We start from the raw sequence: 16598 nt of genomic DNA, 5'->3' as shown, positions 1-16598 counted from the left end.
GCTCTATGTATGGTAAAATTATGTCTTACCTAATAATTTTCTTTCCCTTAGTTGCAGCAGACACATCCTTGGAGATATATAGGACGGCATGCTCCCTGGTCACTCAGTATTCTGTATAACCAAGCAGAAGAAACAACCATACAATGCAAAACCCCACCACCACCAGTGAACCTCCTCCTCACAGAAAAAAACCACATTAATCAAACAAAACTATACCCAGCTATCAGTAGGGTGTTAAGTGTCAACTACCTACAAAATGGACATGGAGAGACAGGACCGGAAGAGCCCCATCGGGGTGAGACCCCGGATTCATCTGCTGTGACTAAGGGAAAGAAAATGATCAGGTAAGACATAATTTTCAATTTGATAGAAGGACTGCCTGCAAAAAACTAGATCTTGACTTTTCAAAGAAGGTTTTTAAAGTTAAGTACACGTTACATTTTTTTCAATTTGATAGGAGGATAGCATTCTAAAACAATTATATATACTTACAACGCTCTAACTGACTTATTTGTTTTAGTGTGTAAACTGCTTAGATTCTTGATTGGTATCGGCAGTATAACAAATCAATAAATAATAATTATAATGCATTCAGGTACAGTAGCTTATAGCTAAGTAAATGGAGGGGCATAATCGAAAGTGACGTCTAAGTCCATTTACATCCATCTCGCAAGTCGTCCAAGGTTAAAAAGAGCCTATGACACATTTTTGAAAGATATGTCCAACTTTTTTTTACTTTCGAAAATCGTCTAATTATACATCCTGCCGATCTGATCGTCCAAGTCACTAAATCGTCCTTCTTTATACCACATTTCCGTCCAAGTCCAAAACGCCTAGAACAAGCCCTGTGGACATGGGAGGGGTCTGCAAAGTGATGGACTGCACACCCAGACATGTCACCTAAATAGTGGGATACCTAACAGGGCACTGCTGTGAACTTTACAAAAAGGGTGCCATGGCTTCACCTAACTACAGCTCCCTTATAGGTGACAGTGAGCCCCCCAAACCACCTCCAGAATCCCCTAGACCCACTTATCTACCACCCCAATAGCCCTTATGGCTTCAGGATCAGGAGCCACTTAAATGCCAGTAAAAAAGGGTTTTGGGGGTGTATAGAGGAGTGCACATGTTTAAGTATCAATGCAGTCATTACAAGGGCTTAAGGGCATGGGTCCTTTTTTCTATGGGTCCCTAACCCACCCCCAAGATGACTTAAGCTGCCTCTGGGCTGGACAACAAGGCTTTCCTATGCCAGGTGGCCAGATGATGATGGTCTGGAGGCTGAAATTTAAAGTTGTGAATAAACTTTTTATGGGGGGGGGGTTGGTGATCACTGGGGTAGTGTGTGGGGTCTGTGTTATGTGTTTTCAGTGCTTATCTGGTGAGTTTAGATGGCTTTTTGTGACTTAGACCATGTTTTACATGGTCTAAGTCACAACGTCCAAGTTGCGTCTAAGCTCTGTTGTAAAACTTTCGGTTTTCCATGCTGTACGACTAAGTCTAAGCCAGCCCATGTCCCGCCCAACTCCTGCCCTCGACACGCCTCCCGAACCACCCCGTTTAGCTTTGGACGTTGAGCGGCACAATGAAGGCCTAGGTCGTTTAGAAATACGTCCACAACCCGGTTTTATTTTCGGCGCTTGGACGTTTTTGAGAAATGTTCATCCAAGTGCCGACTTAGGCCGGTTTTTGGACGTTTTTCTCTTTCGATTATGAGCCCCATAGTAAATAGAATAAAGATTGTGACGGAACATAGTAACATAGTAAATAACGGCAGATAAAGACCCACATGGTCCATTCAGTCTGCCCAAGAAGGCGGCCTGAGTTGAACCCACTGCTGCAGATGTCAAGCACTCACTATCACCACTCGGAACATCTATCATTTTGGTGAACGCTCTGTTTGAGAACAAAATATCGCAAAAAAAAAAAAAAAATTTATCTCGTTCACAAACACCAATACTACCAATCCTGCAATCCATCAGGAGTACTGTGGGATTCATCAACACTGCTCCTGAATACAAAGCAAAGGACTGGGACTTCATATAAATTATTAACAGTTAAGCCTGGGGTTTGCAAATCTACAGCATGGAATATATATATATATATAAAGTATTGTGATGCAAAAAGAGCATTGCCATAAACTGCCTTTGCACATATCATGTGAATGGGGCAAACCTGGCAGCCGCTATTCACATTGAGCATATGTTATACATAACCAGAAGCATATGCGGAAGCAGATGCACTTGATGTCTGCCAACGCCAGTAGCATCTCTTCCAGAGCCTCTAGCAAACTGAAAGGCAATGTCATTTTTGGAAGCAAGCAATTGCTATGACAGTTTTAGGACATCCTTGAAAACAATAGAGCTGGATGTGGTTTATCAGCATTGTAAGATATCCATCACCACTGCTCCCTGCCTGCTCCCTGCTAATAACAGTGCCTGCCACTGTTTATCTCATATCAGTAATGCTAGCAAGGAATGTAAGGGAGAGTATAATGTCAAGCAAAAAAAAAAAAATACGGCCTAAAGTAAAAGGGACATCCAAGGAGACAAACATTAGTTAAGGGTGTGTTTATTGCAAATCCAACGAATGGTATAGGTTTCCTCATAAAGCATGCAAGAATCGACATGAACCATGTTTCAGCAAATATGCCTGCATCGGGAGTCTGAGTGCACTATTATAACAAAGTTACTCACCTGTAGCAGGTGTTCACTGACGACAGCAGGCATATATTCTCACATGTGGAAGACAACATCCACAGAACCCAGCACAGACAGTGAAAAAGTATACTGTCACTTTAAAAATTTGACTACCCATATCGTATGTGTGCTGGTGCCTTCCCACCCAACATTGGTTTATGGCTCCTGCAGTTCAGTAAGATAGTTAAGAAACAAACTAGGGGAGGTAGGAGGGTTGTAAGAATATATGCCTGCTGTCCTTGGAGAATACTTGCTACAGGTTAGTAACTTTTGCTTTCTCCGAGCACAAGTAAGCATTATATTCTCACATTTAGGACTCCCAACCTGCCATGATCATGCTTCTGTTAAGAGGGTTATTGACAATTACCACAAGCCTGGCAAAACCAAAAGGATTAGAAGGAAGTTGGCATTTAAGTAGAGCAGTGGTTCCCAACCCTGTCCTGGAGGAACACCAGGCCAATTGGGTTTTCAGGCTAGCCCTAATGAATATGCATGAAGCAAATTTGCATGCCTATCACTTCCATCATATGCAAATCTCTCTCATGCATATTCATTAGGGCTAGCCTGAAAACCCGATTGGCCTGGTGTTCCTCCAGGACAGGGTTGGGAATCACTGAAGTAGAGGATACATTTTGTAGGACTGCTTGGTTGAGCCAACTATCCCGTCTGGAATGATTCTTCAAACAGTAATGGGATGTGAAGGTGTAAATTGAGGACCAGGCGACTGCTTTACATAAGAATTTTTGGAGTTCAATAGGACTGAAACATAGATGGGCTACTGAAATCATCATTGCTCAAACTTTATGTGCTGTGACATAGCCTTGAAGTGTCAGCCCAGCCCGAGCACAAGCAAAGGAGATACAGTCCACCAGCCAAGTGAAGATGGTTCTCTTGGTGAAGGAGCTCCAAGTCTGTTAGGGTTGAATGACAGGAACAGTTCAGGAAAACAACAAGGGTTTGAGGATAGCCTATTTAGTCCAACTCCAACCCGGGGTGGTACTAGTCATTGTGGAAGACTAAATGTGTGGTGGTAGGAATAGATTACCATGCAGTTCATCAAATCCAATGTAGATTAATTAAGGGTGTGTTTATTGCAAATCCAACCAGTGCTATAGGTTTCCTCATAAAGCATGCAAGTTTCAAGTTTAATAAAATTTTATAAAATCACTTATCTGGAATTACTAAGCAAATAACAATCCAATAATTATACAAATTAAAACATGTTTTAAACCAGTGGTCTCAAACTTGTGGCCTGGGGGCCACATGCAGCCCGCCAGGTACTATTTTGAGGCCCTCGGTATGTTTATCATAATCACAAAAGTAAAATAAAACAGTTTCTTGATCATATGTCTCTTTAGCTATAAATTATATTATTATTATTAAGACTTAGCCAAAAGGAAAGATTTATAAACTATAAAGAGTTTTACCTCATGCAAAATTGTAATTTCTCTAATAAGACATTAACTATTTTTTTGTGGCCCTCCAAGTACCTACTTATCCAAAATGTGGCCCTGCAAAGGGTTTGAGTTTGAGACCACTGTTTTAAACACTTACAACTAACAGGGGGACATAACAAACCGGTACATTAGGGAAAAAGGGGAAGAAATACAATCAAATAAACCCTTTTTTCTATGGTTCAACTATATGCAAATTAGGATGCAAATCAGTTCATCAAATCCAATGTAGATGTCCTCCAGTCTTTTCTGCTACACTCCAGGGAAAGCAACACTCCAGCGAAATAGGGGTAATCTATTCCTACCACCAGACACCTAGTCTTCCACATTGACTAGTACCACCCCGGGTTGGAGTTGGACTAAATAGGCTATCTTCAAACTCTTGTTGTTTTCCTGAACTTCTGACTAGAAATCTGGGAATACTTTTGTCTCTGTGATGAAATATATACTCCGTCACATCGGGATTTGAACTCACAATCTCAGAGTGCTGAAACTGTATCAAAAATATATACATTTAACAAGCAGACAGACCAACCATATAACAGAAATATGATATTGTGAAAATGGGACATCTACACATGGAAATGGTGCCACTTACACATGAAAGTTGTGAAAATACCACTTGTGCATGTAAGTTCTGACACTTTTTCAACAGTTGTTTATGCTGTCCATGCTGCCAAATACACATGCACGCCTGGAGGTACAGTATAATCTCGTTATAATGGACTTCAAGAGACCTGGAAAAACAGTCCGTCATATCCAGAGTCCGTTATATCCAGAATTGCATTTTTTTAAAACTTTATTTAGGTCAGCTTGAAACAATGTACAATTAATGAACAACAGTCACTGCACAAGCATATCGGCAACATCAATAACAAAACTCAGCAAAACATTGGTATGGCACGAAATGATTGCAAAACCAGAACACTAAAAGATGTTCTAAAGCAGGGGTGTCCAACCTTTTGGCTTCCCTGGGCCACACTGGCCGAAGAAAATGTTTCTGGGGATGCACAAACGCTGCAGCAAGACAGAGGAGGGAGACGGCAAGACGGTAAACACCCAGGGGCAGCAGAGGAAAACACTGCATCGCCCTCGACTGTGGCCGCACAAAATACTTCATGGGGCTGCATATGTTGTACTATACTGGAAAGAAAAATACTCTGTCATTTTTTTCTGGGCTGCATTTTGATACTATATCACCAGCATGCCACGTGCCTTGTAGGCGGAGCCTGCATATCCGTTATAGCCAAACAAAACTACAGCTAAAAGCGGCTCTGAGGACCAAATTGGTTGCCCGAAAGTCCATTATATGCAAGTCTGCTATATGCGATGATTTTCTGCATGTTTATAAAGGCGAATGGCCGGGACCACTGGACCTCATCCACTATACTAAACTAAACTAAACTAAACTAAACCTTAAGTTTATATACCGCATCATCTCCACGGATGTGGAGCTCGGCACGGTTTACAAGAACTTAAAATATAGGAAGAGAAGGAAAAAAAAAGGTTTACATGAACTTATATATAGAAGAGAAGAGTAAGGGGGGATAGAATTACATTTTAGTGAAAAGCCAGGTTTTCAGTTGCTTGCGGAATAATTGGAGGGAGCCCAGGTTCCGCAGCGGGGTAGTAAGGTCATTCCAAAGACTTGTGATTCTGAAGAGAAGGGATTTTCCCAGTTTGCCTGCATAGCGAATACCGTGTAGAGAGGGGAAGGATAATTTATACCTTTGGGCGGGTCTGGTAGAGTCAGGACTCGAGGAGTTATAAAATAGTGGGATTAAGGGAGGAAGGATGCTGTGAATGATCTTAAAAAGCCAGGCAGGAGCATTTGAAATGGATTCTGGAAATCACTGGGAGCCAGTACGCCGAGAGGTTGGATAGGCTGGGGCTCTTCTCTCTGGAAAAGAGGAGGCTCAGGGGAGATATGATAGAGACCTTCAAGATCATGAGGGGCATAGAGAGGGTGGATAGGGACAGATTCTTCAGACTGAAGGGGACAACAGGTACGAGGGGGCATTCGAAGAAACTGAAGGGAGATAGGTTCAAAACAAATGCAAGGAAGTTTTTTTTCACCCAAAGGGTCGTGGACACTTGGAATGCGCTACCGGAGGAAGTGATCAGGCAGAGTACGGTACAGGGATTCAAACAGGGATTGGACGGATTCCTGAAGGATAAAGGGATCGTGGGATACTGAGGGAGGAGCTGGGATGTAACACAAGTATAGAAAGCTAACCAGGTAATGAGTATAGAAACCAAACCAGGTCGTGCATGTGCAAGACCGGAGGGTTAGGACTTCGATAGGAAGACAGGACTTAAATGAGAAACCAAGGTGGCAAGGGAGCCCCTTCTGGTGATACAGACAGGTCGTGACCTGTTTGGGCCGCCGCGGGAGCGGACTGCTGGGCAGGATGGACCTGTGGTCTGACCCGGCAGAGGCACTGCTTATGTTCTTATGTTCTTATGGCTAGGAGTGGGGAGACATGGTCAGACTTGCGTTTTGCAAAGATCAACTTGGCTGCAGTATTCTGGATTAGCTGGAGTCTTTGAAGACTTTTTTTTTGATAGGCTTAAGTATAGATAAGGTTCTGTTATAAGCGAGTCCGTTATAACGAGATTATACTGTATTTTAGGAGCCCCAGCTGGCAGATTCTTTTCTAAAATACAGCATAACTGAGCATGCTGGATATCTCTGTTCTGATCTGTATGTTCTATGTAGAAAAAGGCTCTATATCAACTATTTTAAGCAAATTAGATGTAGCTAGCTTTAGATTTTATAGCGTATGACACCCAAGAGCTACCCCCAAACCCAAACCACAATAAGAATTCTTTAAAAAAAGAAAGCAAGAAACCTTGGTCATATACACTACATCTTAGAAACTGAACAGGTCCTGGAAAAAGAGATAACTTTATAGTTTCTGAAGCTTTAATTAGATAGACTAATAAAAAAAACCAAAGCAACACATCATACAACATGACCTCTCAAAACCAGAGAGGTTCTCCTTTCAGAAACCCAGCTAAAATGCAAAGCACTGAGCTTGGATTTAGATATGCATGTTATTTAATCAGATACCAAACAATCTAATATAATAAAGAGTTAGCCGCGCATGCGCACTCCTATTTACGTGTTCCGTGCGTGTAGGTCTGTGGCCGAAGAAGTGCGCATGCGCGAGTCCCCAGCCTTGACTGCGGCTTGAGGCGTATGCGCCAGTTAGCTGCATCGGGCGACAGGAGCGGCTCTGGCAGCGGATGGCGGGAGGAGGGCTCATGGTCCTGCCGCCGCTGCCGCTCCTGTTTACAGCGGCCTGCACGTCGCCGACTCCCCCCTCCCGCAACAACCGCTACCGCTGCCATTCCTATTTAAAATGGCCTGCTGAGGTTCGCGGCCGGCTGTAGCGAACCTCGCAGGCCGCTCTCCACGTGGTAGCACGTTCCCTCTGACGCGATCGCGTCAGAGAGAACATGCTACTGAGGTGAACAGCGGACAAGTAAAGCAGAAAGGTAAAGATGGCTATGGTTAGATACGTGGGCTGAGTTCCCACTCCCTGAAATGGTGGGGGGGGGAGGGGTAATGGGAAGGGTGCTGTTACGGTTTCAGTGAAGGAATTAGGCATCCTGTGATTGGAGAGCTGGCAGGAGGTTAATGTGTACTGCGTAAGGCTTTGAAAATTAGGGGAACTGATATTATTTCAGGAAAGCCATGCTTTGATTGAATTAGTGCACCGAGCCACGTGGTCGTGGTATAAGTTGCCAGTTAGAAATCTATGGTGAAGGTTTTACTTGAAGTGAAAAACTGTAAACAGTGTACCAGTGCCCTGCCTCATCCGTGAAAAATGGGCGTGGCTGCTGAGCACGTGCCCCAGAGAGCTAGCACAAGGGGACCACTCCGTGATGGCATTGTTGAATGTTTTGGTTTTTTTAAAAATAAATCTTTATTAATTTTTAAATATTAACAGTGCAATACACAGGTATAAGAACATATAACAAGTCAAGAAAAGCACATTCAACTTACAGATATTCAAAATCAATCTTTTTTTTTTTTGGGGGGGGAAATCATTTTTATTAAAGAGTCAACAAGAGAAACAAGCATGGTGCAAGGTAAAAAATAGGCAAACAAAGGCATCCAGAGAAAGAATACATCGGCCATCAGCAAGAAAACATAATACAGCAAGAAACTACAGGACTGTCCAAGAACAAAAACAGCCTGTCTCCTACATTGGCTCTATAATTTTTATTTTTGGCAACATGGCATGCCCTTCCCCCTACATCAACACAAGGGAAAACAGGCACACCAGACAACACAAACCATACAAACGAACATGCATACTCCATTCACCCACCGCAGTCACACACACCCTCCCTACCCCCGAAGCCGGGAGACCAGAGGCAGCCGCAGGAACACCTTCCATAAGGCCAGGTAGGCCAACACCTCAATCATTTTATCCCACCCACCCATTGATTAATCACTATGTATATACTATTTCAATAATCTACACTTATTTAAAATAATACAATAACACAATTCCACCCCCCTCCTTACTTCCCACCCTGGATGTGCAAGGAGATGCCACAGAATTAAAGACAAAAAACAACTACAGAGAAGTAATATAAGATGTCAACGGGCATTGTTGAATGTTAACAAGAAGAATAAAGGTAGAAATGCTTGAAGTAATTTAACTCTCAATGACAGTATGGTACTGTAAAAGCCTTGATGCATTCCACAAGAAACCGCCCCCCACCCCCCCCAAACAAACAATAGAAAATACTGAAACATGCTGGGATTTTTACTAGCCTAGAGAAATTACCTTGAATATCAACCGGAATCAACTACACCATGATATAGATCCTCTAGCTAGCCATATCAGCAAAGAAATGGAGCACAAAGCCATCCAACGGGAAACTGAATAGAGCAGTTCCACTGTCCAACTGTGCTTGCACTGAATGCGCTGTAAAAACTGCGCTGGTTCATTCGCACCATCCAACTTAACCTCAGCCTCAAGCCCTGGTCAAGGGCTCATAATGGCAAGCAGAGAAAACAGAAAAAGATACCAAATGGAAAACCCCCCAAAATGCATGTATCCAAAGGAGTATGGAGCAGCTTCCGGTCTCATGAGACAGAACTAGAAGCAGCACAGTTTCCAATGAGATGCACACATCTTATGGTTATTAGCACTCGTAGCTGCAGGAAGATCATGTCTCAAAGTACTCTGCATGCAAAGGATATATTGGCAAGTGTTTATTTATAAGTGTAATCTAGACTGGTAATAACATATGTCAACCGAAGAAGTATGTATATGTCTAGAATATATTTGTATTGAAAAACCTGACGCCTCAGCCCCACCACTCCACCGCTAAAGTTCAATTCAAAAACAGCGGGAGATTTAGTGTGAGAACAACAAACCCGACAGCCTATGATGAAGTTCTCACACTAAATCTCCCGCTGTTTTTGAATTGAACTTTAGCGGTGGAGTGGTGGGGCTGAGGCGTCAGGTTTTTCAATACAAATATATTCTAGACATATACATACTTCTTCGGTTGTCAAAGTACTCTGCAGCATTCTCTCGACATCCTTTTAAGTAGCTGTAATAACAACAAGAGGCTGGTTCTACAGATCTCACTCTCTGGTTAAGAGTATTTTATTTATTTATTTTTCTGATGGTTGATGAAATGCAGACGTGCTCAAAAGCCCATATGCTAAAAATACACTAGCAAGCCTGCAGGTTGTTTGATCTCCACATAGGAATGATACATTTTAATAACTAAAATAAAAAAAATACAAGAACGTGCTCTGCGACTTTGTTTTTCTGAGCCAGAATATTTTGTAATGTTTCTGTGCCAACCATCTCCTGGAAGACGTTATTAAACCATAGTCAGATCATCTGAAAACTATAGCATATCTTGATACCTATATTCAATAATGTTCCATGAGGGTTCCATGTGAATATACTGGTAATATGTTAACTAAGCACTTACTTTTCACTGAGGTCTTCAATGCGACGTCCATTAGTTGATGGGAAACCAGAGAATGACTGGCTGCAGGGGCTAGCTGGGGCTGATGAAGAGCTTTTCACATTCTGAACAGAGTGCCTTCGACTCCTCCTGCGCTCCAGACCCCGATGCTCATGGGAACCAAGACTTGATCTTCTTCTCTCTTTCCTCCCATTGGGAGGGGGGTCAACATTCTCATCTCCATCCTCATGTCTCAGAGTCATCTGCATGAGAAAGGAAAGCCCTTTCAACAGACATTTCATTCTATTGGATCTTTGGAATGCAGATATCTTTGCTATTTCTGTGGTAACTATATAACTTCATAGCAACTTTTTTGCAAAAGATTAGGAGCCTGATACTCAGATAGTCTGGCTATCTCCTACAGATGGCGGCGATCACGGAAATTCTAGGGTTTTTTTTTGGGCCACTAGAAACATAGCTGGTTAAGCCGATAGTTATCAGCTGACCAACTAACTTATAGAGGCCAAAGATAGACCTATTTATGTGGATCTATCTGGCTGCTAAATATAGCTGGTCAGCCAATAAATATTGACGCCAACTACTTATATTGCGCAACATAACTAACCACAAATATTTAGCGTAGATAGCCCACTATCTCCTGCTGAATACTCACGGTTAGCTAACAGCGCTATTTAACTGGCCAAGAACCATTCCTAGCTGATTAAATAGAACTGAACATCAAGCAGCAGGAGATCGATAAAAAAGTTTTCTAATGTCACCTAAAAGATTGGTATTAAAAGGTTTGTCCAGTTAATTAGGTGGAAAGGGGTTTAGCTGGGCAAACCTATCTTTCCTGAGAATAAAATCTCGCTAACCCACGCATTGATTCAATTATATATGGCAAAATGTTGCCTGAATAAACTTTATCTAATTAACTTTAGTTGGTGAGTGGTTAAGTCTGGTTGGATAGGGAGCACACCGAACACTAGGCAGATACTTATCTGGATGTATTCTGCTAACTATCCAGATAACATATCCACTTGGCAGGTTGCATGAAGATGGGATTCTTCAATTCCAAACAATTTAGAATGGTATTACTGTTCTATACTTGAATACATGTTCCAAGCAAGCAAACAGCAGTCCTGGCTGGGTAACTACATCAATGGAGCCAGGCTGACCTACGGCGCCTTTTGGAAAGTAATTAAAACCGTACTGTTTGACCGTTTCATCTCCTAATCAGAAGCCGCACTAAATTTTATATTTTCCTTCTGTCTTTTCCTTGTGTAATATGTTGTACCTTCACCATTTGCTTTCTGTAATTCGCTGATTGTCCAGCCCTCTTTGATGTGAACCGCCTAGAAGTCATCTGACTATGGCGGTATAGAAGAATAAAGTTATTATTATTATTATATAAACTGAGATTTTGGGGCCAAAAATGGGGGTCTCTTTTTTTTTCAAGCTTCCTTTCGATTAAGTTGGTTTTTTCCTGCCCCTCCCCCACCTGATGACCAACGCTGCTATTTTCCACCCCTCCAGATGTCCAACACTGCCATCCTCCACTCCCCTCCACTACTATCCTTGACTGGCACTCCTATCCTCCACTATCCGCTCCCCCCTGCCCCAGACTGACATTGCACTTACAGTCCCGATGCTCTGGAAGGCCTGCTGTCTCCTGCCCTCTCCGGGATTCTCAAAAGGAGTCCAGCAGACCTTGAGCATGCGTAGATGCTCAAGGCCCTTCACCAGCACAGCACAGAGCACCGGTTTATATTCAGATCATTTTATATTCCAGTAGCTACGCTAATATATATATTTTTTTATTTATGAAACTTTTATTACATACATTCAGAGAAATGCATAAACAGTAATATGAGATAGGATCAAATATATTAAAGATGAAAATGAAATATTAAACATTATACTGTAGCCCACAATTGAAGAGTAAAGATTACACAACTTCTGGATTTGTTTCTGGAGCCAAAACAATGTCTGGAATTTTTGATTGCAAAGGAAGTCCAGTAGTTTCTAATGCTTAACCATAGGGCCTTAATCAGCTGCTCTAAACTGTTGTGCAAACTCTTTATAAAGACTATAGAATGGTATTAATAATGTTATGGAGTTTTGCATTCAAATAACTATTCCTTGAATACTGTAGAGGCAGCTGCCACACAGAAATGACAACTAAGAGTAGGATTCAGAATGCATATACAGTAGCTTCCAAATAGCTTTCTGTATACTCCTACTAAAGATTCATGGCTAGGTGGAAGGCAAGACCTAATTAAACAAAATTCCTTGCTGAGTACATGAAGGAGCAGGGTGCTTCAACCTGGAATGTCCCTTGCCCAGCCCTCTAGAACAAGAAGTAGTGAATGAAGTAGCCTCAGACTTCTAAGTTAGATGTGCTGAGGAGATACCAAAGACACCGCTTCTTAGCTGTGTGAAAAATTAAGAACTGATGGTCCCGCGAGTTGACATTGGTCAGGAAGGCACAGGCACATGTGGGGTATGGGCATCGCCTAAAGTTGTAACGTGATAGTGCACTTGGCAGTGTCCGTACTGGGTTCCATTGATGACATCACCCATACTTGAGTTTATTATGCCTGCTTGTCCTCGGAGAATGCCGTTAGCCCCAGAGAGGCAACTTCAACAGCCAAGATCTTCTCTTGCCCATTAAAATTATTTTGAATATAGAACCCATTGCTATTATCTGGATAATTGCAGTTATGCCTGTTACACCCAGATATTCAAGGCCCGTGTTCAAGAAGCAACCAGAGCTCAATCTTCAGGTATATATCACAGCTGAATTTTAAATTAAAAGACAACTGTAGATCTTGAATACTGATCCAATAACGTTTTTGAACTTTGAAAGCTTTAATGTATAGGAAAACATTAACTCCTTTAGTTCTAGGTATAAGTAAACTTTATCTGCAGAGCGTAACAAATGTTTAGCACACTGGTCACATATTATGTATAATACTTTCACAGCAACCAGATGTTTTCTTCTTTAAACTATAATAGATAGCTCAGCTCCACCCAGGTTCCAGGGTTTATGAGGGGGGTGGGGGGAGTGATCACTTTGATGTGTACACAAGCTGTAAGATGCATAAAACAGGTCATGTTACGTTACCTCATAAATGTTAAATTGCTCGACCAAGTCCAAGTCGGTCCCTTTCTTGTTCAAGTGTCTCTGTGAAATAGCTTCAATACCGAGCTCTTCCAGACAGTCCAGCACGTCATAGAAGGAATCTTGATCTGGAAGCCCTGCCAGCGTCTGAGAGTCAAAGAGCAAACTTTTACAGGCATTTGCAAACACCACCAAAACACAGCAATACAAAACAACAACAATTTCTTCTTTCAAAGATGATAAAATGAATATGGCTAGGAAAATAAATAAGGTATCATGCATCTTGATCACATATCAACTGACAAAATAAAGGAGGGTGCAATTTGATATACTGACTCTTTGTGGTTACAATCAAAGTGGTTCACATATTATATACAGATATTTATTATGTACCTGGGGCAATGGGGGGAGGGGGAGGTATTAAGTGACTTGCCCAGAGTCACAACGAGCTGCAGTGGGAATCAAACTCAGTTTCCCTGGTTCTCAGGCCACTGCATTAACCATTGTGCTACTCCTCCACTTTAAGGCAAAAGAGATTGCTCATGTTTCCTTTCCTCTACCGTAATAATGGGGCAAAACAAAAAGATATGTTTTCTCTTGTTTCACTAACACAATATACAGCATGTTAATCCAGGAATCTATAGTCTTTCTAGGGTGTATTGGGGATGTGCTTTCATTAGCATGCATTCGGTTCGTTATTGCTCCTTAAAAATTTTAATGCATGTTACAAATTAATATTTGCTAAGTCAATTAGTGCATTTAAAAAAGTTCTGGAACAGAGAGTACAACATGTCAACAATCTAATTGATATATATATATCTCCTTAGATTAGATATATCTATATTGGAATGCTCATTGGGTTGTCTTCTCTTCCATGCTTTGAATGCATAGCTACTGCTGAAAGTGTTTGTACTGGTTTTGTCATACATGTTTGATGTGGAAAGACCAACTGTACTGGTACTAGATTATGTATTATTGATGACTAGTGCAGTTGGACTGTACCATGTCTTAGTTACCATTTGCATATTTTTCTGTTTACTACTAGAAAAAAAAAAAAGTTCTAATGTAAGTTAAAAATCTTTTTATCAAAACATGTGTGGGAGAGACCATGTGACTATCAATGAGTAGGTTTGCAGATCTGGGAAGGATCTCCAATAATTCTATTCACATAGCAACCTGAAAGCCATAAGACGTACAAAATTATATCTGGAGGACCCTTGAGAGTTGGGGAAACAGGTTAGGCAGGGCATAACAGTTAATACTAAAAGTCATGTCAGGCATGCCATCGAGAATAATGTGAGATAAGAGTTCACAAAGCGAAAGCAAAAACAAAAAAGGAAGCCCTATGGTCCACACTATAACAGGAGAATCCACAACAAACAAGGTGGAACAGTTGTCTTTGAATGATGCAGGAAAAGTTTACACTTCACCCTCCATATTTGCGGTTTCAGAAATTGTGGTTTCAATTATTCGAGGTTTTTAGCTTCCTGGCTCCTCCCCTCAAATTACATCAGCTTGCATAGAAAAATCTTTACCGTGTTTTGCCTCTCCTTCAGGAACAGGCCTGGTCTCCCACCATGTTATTCACGGTTTCACCATATTCACGATGGTTTTTAATAGAAAACCGCGAATAACATATGAAAAAGTTATTTGCGATTTTTCTGCATTCGCTGTTCTGTTAATCCCCTATCACCGCAAATACGGAGGGAGAAGTGTATTAAAACATTAAAAATATAGATATATAAAAATATTTAATAGACACAATGCAATAAAAGTCAATACTACAATCTGTATATCCAGCGACATGATGCATATAATGTAGAACAACTGTGAAGGCAGTTGGAAATTGGATAGCATGTGGTGCGGCTCAAACATGGTCCGTGTTTCGGCTGGACTAAGCCTTTATCAGGGGTTTTGATTGCTGATTGAAATGCTCATGAAGAAGGTAAAATTAAAACCTGAGCGCTGCTAAAAAAAATTTTTAATTCTCGCCAGAAATATTCTGGTGCCTGCGTTCACAACAGGATAACAAGATGTCATCAGGGACACCACGCCCTACATTTACATTACATGACGTGATAGTTGAAGAAGTCACCAGAAATTGTACTGCAGTAACTGAAGATAAGTTGTCCAAAATATAAGCCTTATTAGAGGAAATTAAAGAAGGTCTGGAGGGACACATGAGAAGAATCCAGCCCATAGAATGTGTAGAATAAAAGGGGTTTGTATGAGCGAGCAAAGGCGAACGGAAATAGGCCTAACGGTAACTAAAGAGAAAATAGAGAGTGAGAGGGTGGTCCAGCCCTTGGGATTCTACTCACTGATGTTTAGTTTTGCTTCACCCACCATTAGTCTTGGTAATTGTTAATAAACTTATGCGGATGTTGGATTTCTTGGAGATCCTATTTACTAGGTAGAGTTTCAGATGAGGACACTATCATTAAGAAGTTTTTAAATGTTATGAAAAAGGCTGTTCTTATTATAAAATGGAAATATAAATGATAAAAATTGTGGAAAAGATGTTTTTATATTCTAAAATTACAAAAAGAAATTTGTAAATATTTTTGTTGTACAGAGCGTTAACTGGATGGTGGAGGTTTCTTATGCCAGTGATGGATCTTATGAAACACGGATGTAGTGCTCATTGCAAATAAAGAGGCTTTTTCCTCCATATTTTGGTTAACCCAAATATTTTTAGACAGGAGACAGAGCATGACATGTTAACAGACTTTTTAAAAAGCTGTTGTACCACCTCCTAATGGCTTTCGAAGGGGTAGGGATAGAGCACATTCATTGTAAGAAGTAAGTGGGATGTAGTACAGTGGTGTAGAGACATTTCATCACTACATTTCATCAGTACATCAAGCCAGACTCATCTGGTTAAATATGTATATACAGAGAGAAAATAATTAATTTGACTAGCTCCTTGATGTATACGGACCTTATTCACTAATGTCATTGCATAAACAAGCAGCTCTGTATCTACTCCATCCTTTTCTTCCAGAATTTCCATGACATTGGACCATGGCTTGACTCCTAAGGAAGAAAGAAGAAATAATGGTTACATTTTACCTTGATAGCAAATGGCACAGTAGTCGTGAAAATTGAGAATTAAGCTAGAGTTAAGTAGAGTCCCAATTATTCGACTTTGGGGGTATGAGCCATTTCAGTTTATCTGATGACCACTAATCCAGGCTCTTCCACTTCCTCTCTTCTGCCACTCTCATCCCTCTTAATCAGGATTAGACCCCCCCCTCATGAAGCTCTCCAAACACCTCTTCTCTCATCCACCTGCCCACCCATAGATCCCTTCCCCTAGGCCTATCTTAGAGTTCCTGGTGGTCTAGTAGTAAACTAAATCAAAAAATTTTT

The 16598-nt window shown here is 41.2% G+C and overlaps 1 protein-coding gene across 5 annotated transcripts in view; it reads right to left on the bottom strand.

Moving 5' to 3' along the window:
- FHOD3 (formin homology 2 domain containing 3) overlaps positions 1 to 16598 on the bottom strand; it is a 967501-nt gene that overhangs the window by 211309 nt on the left and 739594 nt on the right. For all 5 annotated transcript variants that reach the window (XM_033930608.1, XM_033930609.1, XM_033930610.1 and 2 more), the window contains exons 8-10: positions 16168 to 16262; positions 13230 to 13373; positions 10127 to 10365 (exon numbers count right to left, since the gene is read on the bottom strand). In XM_033930608.1, coding sequence (XP_033786499.1) covers positions 10127 to 10365; positions 13230 to 13373; positions 16168 to 16262 — 478 coding nt within the window. The remainder of the gene's footprint in view (positions 1 to 10126; positions 10366 to 13229; positions 13374 to 16167; positions 16263 to 16598) is intronic.

This window comes from Geotrypetes seraphini, chromosome 2 (genome assembly GCF_902459505.1).
Source record: "Geotrypetes seraphini chromosome 2, aGeoSer1.1, whole genome shotgun sequence".
NCBI classification, from domain to species: Eukaryota; Metazoa; Chordata; class Amphibia; order Gymnophiona; family Dermophiidae; genus Geotrypetes; species Geotrypetes seraphini.
Note: the sequence above shows the minus strand (reverse complement) of the source record. Positions and strands in the feature narration are given on the sequence as shown.